The sequence below is a fragment of the Scomber scombrus genome, chromosome 6 (assembly GCF_963691925.1).
Source record: "Scomber scombrus chromosome 6, fScoSco1.1, whole genome shotgun sequence".
In the NCBI taxonomy this organism is placed as follows: Eukaryota; Metazoa; Chordata; class Actinopteri; order Scombriformes; family Scombridae; genus Scomber; species Scomber scombrus.
In genome coordinates, this window is record NC_084975.1 from 1,595,623 (window position 1) to 1,609,163 (window position 13,541).

At 34.2% G+C, this 13,541-nt stretch overlaps 1 protein-coding gene across 1 annotated transcript; it reads left to right on the forward strand.

Moving 5' to 3' along the window:
- Positions 1-2,169: 2,169 nt before the first annotated feature.
- fezf1 (FEZ family zinc finger 1) lies at positions 2,170-9,018 on the forward strand. The gene is made up of 4 exons (XM_062420693.1): positions 2,170-2,994; positions 5,162-5,296; positions 7,834-7,966; positions 8,753-9,018. The coding sequence occupies exons 1-4, from the start codon at positions 2,170-2,172 to the stop codon at positions 9,016-9,018; spliced, it is 1,359 nt and encodes a 452-aa protein (XP_062276677.1).
- The last annotated feature ends 4,523 nt before the right edge of the window (positions 9,019-13,541 follow it).

The window sequence follows — 13,541 nt, forward strand, 5'->3', positions numbered from 1 at the left end:
GCACCCCCCCATACTGTTATTATTATTGTTATTATTGTTGTTGTTATTATTAGTACTAGTATTATTATTAGTAGTAGTAGTGGTATTATTAGTATTATTATTACATTTTAATGAATGAAGTATATTTTGAAGCCATTGTAAAAGACAAAAAAATGGATTAAAATGAAATTGTGACATAAAGAAAAACAATAAAAGCAAATAAATAAAAGCATTGAAGGCCTGTAACACTGCAGACGGTGTTTCAGTAGCTTATTATATTAATAGTCATTTAACTAGTCTATGTATAATAATAAATAATAACTTCTGCATTTTAATGGTAAAATGTTTATAGGTGAAATACCAGCGGTGTGATTTTATGTAAATATGAAACATGAAACATCTTAAATGTACCAACATAAAACCTGAAGTCTGTCACACTCCTCTTAAATATGATCATTCATTCATTTCACATCATTTTAAGGTTTTATTTAATTGATTATGAAGCTGAATCAGTTTCCGTCGATAAATAAACATGTTTTATTTATTTAAAAAGAAAAAAAAACCGTTTTTAACAGCAGCTTTAATTCACTCTGCTTTTTATTTACACTTCATTTAAATCATTTATAAATTCTGACTGTATTTATTTTATATTATAAAGCTAAATAATCAGATTTTATATGTTTGTTTAAAGCTTTATTTTGTCTGGATGTCATTGTCATTTTATTCTAAGCCGATGTTTGAACGCTTTTTATCCAACAGGCCGTTTAATTTAAAGCTTCATTCATATAAACTAATAACAAGCTTACAGATATATTTACTTTTAAATATAATAAGATTAAAATGCTGATAATATTTAGTGTGCAGCTTTAATAAAAGAACATCAGTTACTGCGCGTCTTCAGGCCTCAGCGGTCACTTTTATTTGTCTCCAGCTTTTGTTGAAACCCTTGAAGAGTAAATTCAGCTCATTCATCCTCTCAGTCCTCAGCAGACAGGAGCAAGCTACTGTTGTCCGCTTTCTTTTCTTTTTCTTTTTTAACACCTTCACTCTCTCTGATTCTTCTTCTTCTTCTGGAATTTGCAGGTTTTTTTCTTTTTTCTTTATTCCTTCGCTTCTCGCTGCGCGTAAAAAAGACAAAAAAGAGTGTGTTTGCGTCTGTGTGGCTGACAAAAAGACGTGAAGAAGTGATGAGAGCAGAACACGCAGGCTTTTTTCCTCCTGTTGTTTTTTTTAGCAGATAATTATTAATCAGTGTAGAGTTTTAAAAAAGAGGTTTTACGCGTCCGGCGGCTTAAAATCTTGTGCGTAAAATAAGAAAAAACCAAAAACTCGCCAAAATCCATTTTCTGTTTAATATTTTGCTCCGTTTTCTGTCTTAACCCTTAAAAAGGCACCAAGAGAAACACATATATATATGTTTTATACCGTAATAATAGGTGGTAATGTATCCCAACTCATAAAAATCCAAAATATACAAAATATTCTTTAAATAATTTGTGGGAATGTTTATTTTTTAGTTGCAAAATGAGATAAAATAAAAACATCAAAGTAAATAAAAAACATGTTCCCCTCGTGCCTGTTTTAAGGGTTAAGTTCAGCCTCGCGGACAGCTCCGTGTCTTCACTGAGAGGCTCGTGCGTAACAAAAAAAAAAAAAAAAAAAAAGGTTTCAGAAGCCAAAGATCCAAAAAAAAAAAAAAAAAAAAGTGAAGCTCTGACAGCTCGTGACCCCGTCAAAGAGAAAGAAAAAAAGAAGAAAAAATGATGTCACGCGAAGCCACAAGGGGACCTGGGATTTACCAAATACCTTCCAGTTGAGCAGGAGTCCTGCCAAGTAAAGGACAACCTCCTCCTCCTCTCCTCCTCTTCCTCCTCTTCTTCCTCTTCCTCCTCCTCTCTGACACAGAATCGACTGAGGAGGATTTTTTGAGCAAATTATCTTCTTCTCCTGGACGGTAACGATCGGCGAGGTCTCGGCTCTCCACACGCCGCTATCGAGCGACTCACAACCGGCCCTGACTGTCCGACACCGGCGCCAATAAACGGGGGGAACCGGTGCTTCTTCTTTTTCTTCTTTTTTTTTGTTTTTTTGTTTTTTGTGGTATTGTAGAGGGGGGGTTCCCCGGTAGATGAGGAGTAACACCGACCCCCGGCTTCCCTCCAGCAGCTTGTTGTTGTTGTTGCGGAGGTGATGGACGCTCCTCTCCGGCGCACAGCGGGGCTCCTCGGCTCCCCCCCACCGGCTTCTGGGAGCCATCCGGCGGGCTCAGACATGCTCTCCCCCGGCGGCGGCACCGCCACCACCAAACCTCTCGCTTTCTCCATCGACCGGATTATGGCCCGGACCCCGGAACCCAGGTCGATCCCGCTCCCCAGCTGGCTCCAGCCCGCTCCCGTGGGGAAACCCGACCACTGCCCGTCCTCGCTGCACTGCATGATCCCGCTGCTGCCTCTCGGGTACGAGCACCGGCTCAGCATCACCGGGCTGGACGCGGGACACCTGGACGCCTCCTCTCTCGCTACTCCTGCAGACTTTTTGGGCTTTGGGTTGAACTATAAGAGCCACCAGCAGCAGCAGCAGCAGCACGAGGACTCCGCTGTGAGCTCGAGCCCGGGTCAGTATAAGCTGTTCAGACCCCGGGTCGTGAACCAATCCTCGTTTCCCGCCACCATGGGCACCGTGTGTTACCTGAACTGCAGCGGGGACGGCGGCTCGTGCGCTCCTCCCGCGGGCCTGCACCTGCACCCCATGGCCTCCTACCTGCTGAGCGCGAGGCACAAGGCTCTCCTCGTGGAGAAGAGCAAGCCGGGCGTGCAGCAGCAGAGCGGGGATCGGTTTCCGGTCGGCGGGGCCTTTAAGGAGCTGACCCAGAGCCAGATCCAGATCCAGCACTACATGAAGGAGCGCGACCAGATCCTCTCTGACAAGATCTTTAAGGGATCCACTGTGGCCCGGCTCAGCGGCGCGTGCCCCGGCAGCAAACCCAAAGTGTTCACGTGCGAAGTCTGCGGGAAGGTAAGACAGAAATGTTCAATAGTTTTTATTTTATTAAGTTTTTTTATGTCAGTTTAGTTTTATTAACGCTTAAAACAAGCAGGAGAGGAAAATAAGATGTGAAAATTATTCTTTTTATTCACTTTAATGTTAATTATTGTCTAATTTTGCGCCTAAAAAGTAATATTTTTGCCTCTATATTAACCCTTAAACATGCAACATGCACCAGTAGATACACACACACACACATATATAAACATGTTTTAGTAGTAGAGTAAAATAAGAGGTGAAATGTTGTCTTTTTATTCACTTTAATGTTAATAATTGTCTCATTTTGCACCTAAAAAGTAATAAAGACATGTTGTATAATTTGTATTTTATTATAGTTATATCTTTATATTAACCCTTAAACAGGCAACATGCACCAGTAGATACATATATAATACATTATTTGTATTATATATTGTTACTATTATTGTTTTTATACTTATTATTATTATTATTGATGCTCCTATATTCTATTTTATGCCACATTGCTGCTGTAATAATGCACATTTCCCCAAAGTGGGACTAATAAAGGAATATCTGATCTTATCTAATATATTATATATATGTTTTATACCTTAATAATAAAGGTAATGTATCCTCGTGCAGATACAACAAATTATACAACATGTTTTTATTACTTTTTAGGTGCAAAATGAGACAATAAGTAACATTAAAGTGAATAAAAAGACTCTTATTTTCCTCTCCTGTCTGTTTAATGGTTAAGATATAAAACATTTATGTATATATTTATCTACTGGTGCATGTTGCATGTTTCAGGGTTAATAAAGACGCAAAAAAATGAAATAATCAGTGGAAATATTTTACTTTTTAGGCGCAAAATGAGACAATTATTAACATTAAAGTGAATAAAAAAGACTCTTATTTTCCTCTCCTGCTTGTTTAATGTATAAAACATGTTTATATATGTGTGTATTTATCTCCTGATGACGTAGTTTTAGTGTTTCAGGTATTAGGAGGAAAGCCTTGATTAGTAGAATCTGTAAAGGATTAAAACATAATACTGTAACCATGGAGACAATGAGAAGAAAAATACACCTAAGATGATTTTATCTGCTGTTCACTTTAGTTTAGTTTAATTCACTGAGAGAGAAACTGAAGATTTAAAGCTTCTTCTTCTTCTTCTGCAGGTGAAATAAAAACATTTAGATTATAAATAGAAATAAATGAAACTCTGAGGATTAAAAACTGATTTAAATGGTTAGATGTGATTTTTTTTTATTTTTTAGGATCATTAAACTAAAAAGTCATCAAATTAAAAACACATGACATCGATCTGAATCTGATTTAAAGGGGAAATAAAGAAATGATGCTTATCCAACTTATAATTATGACGTAATTATGACGTAACGTTCGATTGGAACGTGAAAATAAAACGTTTCTTTTTTTTAAATGTGTAACTTTCAGGTTAAATTAAAATAAATGTATTTTATTTGGTTTTATTTCTATTATGTTAAAATGTTTTTCTACATAATTAAAGTCTTTTATTTGAGGTTTTATATCATTATTATCAGTAGTCGTGTTTTAATGAGAGAGATTCTGTTTAATGAGAAAAAACATCGAACTTCTTTTTTTCCCCTTTTTTTTAAAAGAGAAAATAAAACATTAAAAACCTTAAAAATATGAATGAAATCATCTTTAATTTATATATATGTATTTAAACCCGGTTTATAATGAACTCTACATTAAAGGACTTTGTGCTTTGTGTCGGAATTTAAATCTTCACGCTGCTTCTGATCTAAATGATCTTTATATTATTATTATTATTATTATTATTATTATTATTATTATTATTATTATTATTATTATTATTATTATTATTATTATAATAAATGGTATAATTGTGCAGGTTTACATGTTATTATTGTTAAATGCTCTCTGACTGATTACATTTAATTACACTCAATGCTATAATAATAATAATAATAATAATAATTATTATTATTATTATTATTATTATTATTATTATTATCATAGGAAGGAAAATGTCTTAAAGTTTAATTATGACTCTATTCTATTTAAATAAACATTCTTCTTGTTATTTATTATTATTATTATTATTATTATTATTATTATTATGTATATTTATATTTATATTTATATTGATTTTTTTCGTTCTCAGGTGTTTAACGCGCACTACAACCTGACGCGCCACATGCCCGTGCACACAGGCGCGCGACCGTTCGTGTGTAAAGTTTGCGGGAAAGGATTCAGACAGGCGAGCACGCTCTGCAGACACAAGATCATCCACACTCAGGTGAGACTTCATCATCATCATCATCATCATCATCATCATCATCATCATCATCATCATCACCTTCATCATCATCATCATCATTATAGTCTCTTTATATTGATATTAAATCACATTTTTGATCATTTCTGTGTTAAATTAAATTAACCATCATGAAGAATTAATGTTTATAATGTCTGAACTTTATGAGGCTTTATTATCATTTATATTTATTCATGTTTATTTATTAATATGTTATTTATTTTTGTTCTTTTCTTCATAACAAAAAGAAGAAAACAGCTGTTAGTCAAATATAAAACCATTGATGCTCTTATTGGAAGAATTTCTGTTTAAAGATGATTTAAAATAATTAAAATAAATATGATTTCTATCATTTTATATTCATTTAACATTAATCTCTGATATTTGTGTTAAAGCTTCTCTTAAATCAGTGATGTTGATATAAAAAAATTACTTTAGGAAACGTTTTTTAAGAGATTTGAATTAATTTAAGATGATGATTAACAGTAATAACATTAATAATACAGCAATACTAATAATAACAGTAATAATAAAGATATAATAATAATAATAATAATAATAATAATAATAACAGTATTAATGCTTAATTTTCCCCATAAAAATTAAATATCTTCACACATTCCTGCATTAATTAACAGCTGGTTAAACAAACTGAGACACTAATAAAATAATATAGTTTATACATATAATTTAAAATAAGAATAATAATAATAATCTAATAATAATAAATAATAATGTGATATTTTAACCCTATATAATAGTTTGAGGAGGATCAGCTGTGTGAAATGAATAAATGAGACCAAACACATCTTTAAATTCAGCTTTAATAAATAAATATATATATTTTACATAATTATAACAGCTGAGTTTTAAAATCCTAAAATACAAATGTGGTTTTATTTGATTTGGTTCTTAAATTTCACTAATTTAGTCATTTTCATGTTAAGTTTTAGGACGTTTTGCAGACAGCATCATACAGTACAGTGTGTTTTAGTGTCTCTTTATATTTAAATTTGGGTTAATAAAAAGCCTATTTGTTCATTTCTAAATATTAATAATAAATGAGACTCTTTGCAGCTCATTTATGTGTTAAATTATATATTAATGTTTTCAAATCAGCAGCTTCTATCATGTCAACATTTACTTTATTGTCATTTTTATTCTCCAACAAAATATTATTTCCCTTAAGAAAGACAAGAAGAGAAAAATAATGCAATATAAAATAAACCTGATAAAAGTCATGATGTATAATATTCATTTATAGCTGTTATATAATAACTGTTAACTTTTAGGACATTTTATTTATATCTCTGACAGGATTATGTTATATTTAAAATATGAAATGTGTTATTATACAGTTATTATTTCAATAAAACAGTTTATTATAATAAAGTCAGAGCTGAGTTTAAAGTCTCAGGTTTAATGTGAGATGAGGGTTAAACGTCATCAGGTTCCAAACCTCTCAGCCAATCAGCGTCTCCTGCAGGTTTTTAGCAGCTAATTAACAATCAGGCAATTAAGCAGGTCATCTAACGGTTACGTCACCTGACCTACGTCACTCGGCCGCTAGGGGGCGCGTGTCAATCAAACGTCATTATAGATCATTTAACTGTAATGCAGCATTTAAAACAACACTTATATCACAATATAATAATCTATCTAGTCTCATATCATGATATTGATATAATAATCAATAATATAACTAAACCCAAATATAAAGATTTAGTTAAATAAAATTAACACTAAATAAAAATAGAATAAATACTAAAGAAATTAAAATAAAATTAAATAAGCAGACAAAAACCAGCTTATTTAAAATTACAAACACATATTTAAAATGATGTTAAAGAATAATCTCATTTATTAAGATTTTTTAGGTTAAATATGAACCAAAAAAAAGAATTTAACAACATTTTTTTATGTTTTATCCTTAATTAGATTAAATTTAACTTCTTTTATTATCACTGTATATGATTACAAGGTGATTTAAATAGCTGCTCTTTATGTTGTTAACATAGAAACACATTATTAAATAATACAACATTAAATAAGATCAAACACACTGTGTGTTAAATGTGTTAAATGAACAGTTTAATAGCTGCTAATGACTCTAAACACGTCCAGATAATTAACATTAAATTAAAGCATCTCTATAATAAATGTTTACTGTAATAATTAAACATATATATCTGTTTATTAGTGATTAAATAGACTCTGATGGAGGAGAGGAGGAGTGTGTTAGTGGTGTGTGAGCTCCTCCTGTGGGTCAATATCACTCTCCTTAAATACACAACCACCTGTTTTTATTCCTCTAATAATCACAGAAGAATTATATTAAACAATATGTAGGAAAAATAAACATTAAACACATTAAATCCTGCAAATAAACTAAAAATAATCTCTTTAATTCTCTTATAATCCCAGCAGTCACAGTGAGCTGTAACATTGAATATGATGGTGTTAATGTGACGTCACGCTCTTTTATTTAATGTATTTATTATTATTATTATTATTTATAGGAAAAACCTCACAAGTGTAACCAGTGCGGGAAAGCGTTCAACCGCAGCTCGACGCTCAACACGCACACGCGCATCCACGCGGGATACAAACCGTTCGTGTGCGAGTTCTGCGGGAAAGGATTTCATCAGAAAGGTGAGAAATAAAGAATGTTATTATATATGAGTTAAAGCTTCATTATAATATATATAGAAATAGTTTATATATATCTTCACTTAATGTTACGTGTGTGCGTGCGTGTGCGTGTGTGTGTGTGTGTGTGTGTGTGTGTGTGTGTGTGCGTGTGCGTGTGTGTGTGCAGCTCATAAAATAAGATTAGACACACTTTATTATTATTATAACAATAATAGATTAAATGAATGTGGTGTGCAAATAATGGTTTGTGGGCTAAATGTGGCAAATAAATAAATAAATAAATAAATATTAAATAAATAAATAAATATTAAATAAATAAATAAATATTAAATAAATATTAAAACATTTAATAAATAAATAATAAATAATAAATAATAAATAATAAATAAATAAATAAATAAATAAATAAATAAATAAATAAATAAATAAATAAATAGGCAACTTGATGAATATTTGACGGTTTGATTTTAATAGTTTATGTTCAAATTTGTACAAAATGTTTCTATTATAGGTTTAAAAAATAACAATAATTATAACTCAAACTGTACTACAGTAAAGAACAAGTACCTCAAACTGTAGTTAAATACAGTAGTTGAGTTAATATAATGTCTGTATGATGATAAATATCTCAGTTAGACATTTTATTTATTATTTACTATAAAACTGAACAAACTGAGAGATTTTCTTCTTTATTTTTGTCTCATCCTTTCTCTTCTTCTTCTTCCTCTTCTTCTCTTCTTCTCTCTCTTCTTCTTCTTCTCTTTCTTCCCTTCTTTCTCTCTTCAGGAAACTATAAGAACCACAAGCTGACTCACAGCGGCGAGAAGCAGTTCAAGTGTTCTATCTGCAGCAAAGCGTTCCACCAGGTGTACAACCTGACCTTCCACATGCACACGCACAACGACAAGAAGCCCTTCACCTGCCCCACCTGTGGGAAAGGCTTCTGCAGGAACTTTGACCTGAAGAAACACATCAGGAAGCTGCACGACATGGCCGGCACGCAGTCGCCTCCATCGCCACCGCCGCCGCCAGCGCCTCAGCACCAAGCCTGAGAGACTCTACCGATACTCCTCCCAACAACCAAAAAACTTACCTGGAAGTGAACTTTTGAGTCATAAAGCAGGTTGACGTCTCCCTGCAGCTGTCAGGGAGAAGACGGAGCATTAATGAGTCATTTCTGCCCTTTAATTGACCCCAAAAATCACCAAATTCTGCTCTCAGATTACACATTTACACGCTGACTTCTGTTTATCGTCAAATTTTATGGGTTTAAACAATCAAAAAGCTTCATATTTACACTTCATTTTCACTAAATACAGGATTTTTGCCCCTTTAAAGGATCATTTACACCATTAAAATGTTCCTAAAAACCTCTAAAATCACTAAATCCTCGTTAAGCACCAAGCCTGAGAGACGCTGACCTTTGACCTGATTAATGACTGCCAACTCCTCCCAACAACAAAAAAACACCAAAAAACTTGGAAAAACCTGGAAGTGAACTTTTTAGTCATGAAGCAGGTTGACGTCTCCCTGCAGCTGTCAGGGAGAAGACGGAACATTAATGAGTCACTTCTGCCCTTTAATTTATTCATTAATTAATCATTTGTGCTGCGAAAATCACCAAATTACATGCTGACTTCTGTTTATCATCAAATTTTATGGGTTTAAACAATCAAAAAGCTTCATATTTACACCTAATTTTCACTAAATACAGGATTTTTGTCACCTTAACGGATCATTACACCCTTTAAATGTTCCTAAAAACATGAATCACTGCTCTAAAATCACTAAATCCTCTATAAGCACCAAGCCTGAGAGACTCTGACCTTTGACCTGATTAATGACTGCCAACTCCTCCCAACAACCAAAAAACGTACCTGGAAGTGAACTCTTGAGTCATAAAGCAGGTTGACGTCTTGCTGCAGCTGTCAGGGAGAAGATGGAGCATTAATGACTCACTTATGCCCTCAAATTAACTCGTTAATTACTAATTGGTGCCCCGAAAATCACCAAATTCTGCTCATTTACACACTGACTTCTGTTTATCGTCAAATTTTATGGGTTTAAACAATTGAAAATCTTCATATTTACACTTCATTTTGTCTAAATATATGATTTTTGTCACCTTAAAGGATCATTTACACCCTTAAAATGTTCCTAAAAACATGAATCACTGCATAAAATCACTAAATCCTCTATAAGCACCAAGCCTGAGAGACTCTACTAAAACTCCTCCCAACAAAAAAACACCCAAAAACTTACCTGGAAGTATTAATGAGTCACTTCTGCCCTCAAATTAATCAATTAATTAATAATTGGTGTCCCGAAAATCACCAAATTCTGCTCTCAGATGACACATTTACCCAAAATACAGGATTTTGGTCCCTTTAAAGGATCATTTACACCTTTAACCCTTTACATACTGTTCAGGGTCTAATTTGACCCATTTTTTTTTTTTTACATTTAAGAGCTGTAAAAACACCTGATACTCACTTCCTCTAGGTGGATTCTTCCTAATGTGACTCTAAATATACAAAAATGGAGATAAAACACATCATTTTTAAAACATTGGTGCAGCTGATACACATTTTTTCACATTTTCGTGTATTAAAATTTCAGAATTTGATGAGTTTTTAATACAAAATTTAAAAATCAGCATTCAAACATGTTGCTGTGTTCTTTATATTCTATTAAATATTCTCCTGGAGCATAAAATAGTGATTTTAAATGTTTTTTTATCCCATATATAAATATAATACACTCTTCATTAATGACTAAAGGGGAGTTTATGAATGTGAATTAGTGTAGACGCTGATTATGAGTCAGAATATGATCAGTATGTAAAGGGTTAAAATGTTCCTAGAATCACTAAATCCTCTTTAAATCCTAAAGTAGATTTTTTATGAAGTTTAACGACGTCTGCAAATGTTACAAAAGCTTTTAAAACAAACTCACAGCTGTTAAAAAATGGAAAAATTGATTTAAAATTGAACACAGTTTAGAATTATAGACTTTTATATAGGACAGAATATATAATGAACCAATTAAATGATGGAATAAGCCTTTTTTAATACCAGCACATTAAAGGTTATGAGATAAATCTGCACTCATGACTTCAGTATTATAAATTCTTGACGACATCTGAGAGCAAAAACTGGATTTTATGTCATTTAAAATACATAAAACACATAAAAGAGACGTTAAATGTAACTGATAAAGCCTTTAAAGGGTTTAAGCTGCTTAATTTAACCCTCACATACTGTTAAGTTACTGCTCAACTAATCAGTCGACAGCTGAGAGACTTTCTTCTTCTTCTCCTTTATGGACGAAGACACATGAACTATATCAAATATGAAGAATGTAAAATGATTTTTATGAATAAATATGGGTCAAAAACTCTTAAAACTCTTAAAATCAATAGAAATATATCAGCTGCACTCGTCAAATTTGAAGCTTAAAGTAAAAACAGTGTGTGAGGGTTAAACAAGAAGGTTAAATGAATGAATTAGAGCATTTAAGGGAGTGATTTATCCACAATATAAACCTCCTGAAACACCTGAAACAAACCTCTGTGTTGACTTTCTTCACTGCCGTAGAGTCAGAGGGACAAATTTAAGAAAAATGGTCCAAAAAATCATGAAAATCAAAAAGCAGCAGAAGTCATTTTTATTGCACTACATCCCTGATTCGTCTCCTCTCTGCTCCTCCTCTCTCTCCACTAGGCATGGGCCGGTATGAGACTCTGACGGTATGATAACCTCAGGCACAAGTATCACGGTTTCACGGTTTCACGGTATAGGCTAAACCTGCAACTCAAGTCACGACCATAGACTGTATATAAAATGGACGTAACATCCGTGACGTCACCCATTGGTTTGTGGACTGCTGCTCGGAGGCCAATAGTATCGGATCTGAGCAGCGCCATCTTGAAAATTCCAGGTGCATGCTGGGAAAAATAAAAACAGGGATTCTACTTATATGGGCATCAGGAGGAGCATGAGGCGCCCTCCTGAACCTGTGAACCAATCAACCTGTCAATCACCACGTAGCCACGCCCTAATGCATACCCTGCTTTATCGTCACATATAAAATCAGGGAGGCCAAAATGTCCCAAATGAACATCATACTGCATTGAAGAAGGCTTTAAACTAGCGATTGAGACCATAAACACATTTTGAAAACGTTTACTGAGGTTAGAAATCAAGTGAGAAGTTGGTGAATTCTCCATTGACTTGTATAGAGACAGAAGTCCTTTTGACACCAAAACGGTCGCCCCCTGGTGGCCTTTTGATAGAATGCAGTTTTAAGATACTTCCGCGTTGGCCTCGTTTCAGAGGACCGGAGCTCCCCGCCTGTTTGTAACAGCAACCGGAGGTGCGGGGGGGGGTACTTTACGCGGCAGCTGCACGCCACCTGAGGGACCTCCACTTTCTCTCTGATGAGACGTCACATTAAAAAAAAAAACACTTATACCGCAGGAACGGTATGACGGACAATCTTAAACCGTGACTTCTTCATACCGTGGTTTACCTTGAAACCGGTAACCGGCCCATGCCTCCTCTCCACACATTACAGTTTTATTACATGAACTTCTTTTATTATAAATCTGTCGTTTCGGAGCCTGAGACGAGTTTAACGCCTCTTATCGTCATGACAACATCAGGATCCATCATCCAGGAGGACGAACTACGACCAAACTGCACCGATGATCAGTTTCAGACGGATAACGAACCTCGCGGCTGATTTCCTGGACTTCAGTATTTCTACCTTTAAAAACAAACCTGTGAAATCCAACAGTATTTTATCACATTACCTAATTATTGTTGCTCAAGTAAAAAGATATTTTTTAATTTCTTTAACTTGACATGAAGACGCAAACCTGCTCCGGACCTTTTTTTCCTCATTTGTACAAATTTTCTCCGATGATGCTCCGAACTTAAACTCGACCCTTTTCCTCCTGAACTTCACCCTAAAAACAAGAAGAAAAGAAAAGAAAAAAAAAAGGCCATGAGGACGCTTCCTAACCCTGCAGACCCCTGACCTTTGACCCCCCCCCCCCTCCCCCCACTTCCTGTTGGACTGAGGACGAACTGAACCCGAACTTTTACCTCCTCTCGTTGGTTATTAGTCGATTATATTGTAACGGTGGCTGATTATTATATCGTTAGTCATCATCATCATCGGTGATTATTATTATTATTATTAGTTCTCTCTTTTTTATTTTCAGTTGCATCTCAGGATGTGAAGATCTGATGAACTCTGACGAACCAGAGATGTTAAAGGTGAAACTAAAACAGATTTTACTGCCAAAAAAACGTTACTTTTACCAACAAATGTCAACAAATGTCAACAAATGTCATGTTTAGACCCAAACCAACAATGAACTGAGTATTGTGTGTATTCCTCTGAGCCGTAGAGCTCCACACACACTGCCAGAAATACTCAGAAATACTCACAATAGCACTAAATGTAGATTCATCCGCCGCTGAAAGTAGTCCCCCAACAAAAATGCACTATTTCCTCCTGTTTGAGAACCATTCAGTAACTCTGAACAATAGATTTGGGAGCTACTTGT

Bases quoted from the DNA above. Each gene is read 5' to 3' on its own strand.
- fezf1 (XM_062420693.1), top strand. From the start codon at position 2,170: ATGGACGCTCCTCTCCGGCGCACAGCGGGGCTCCTCGGCTCCCCCCCA. The intron at 5,297-7,833 runs GTGAGACTTCAT...TATTATTTATAG, and splicing joins ACAAGATCATCCACACTCAG to GAAAAACCTCACAAGTGTAA. The intron at 7,967-8,752 runs GTGAGAAATAAA...TTCTCTCTTCAG, and splicing joins GAAAGGATTTCATCAGAAAG to GAAACTATAAGAACCACAAG.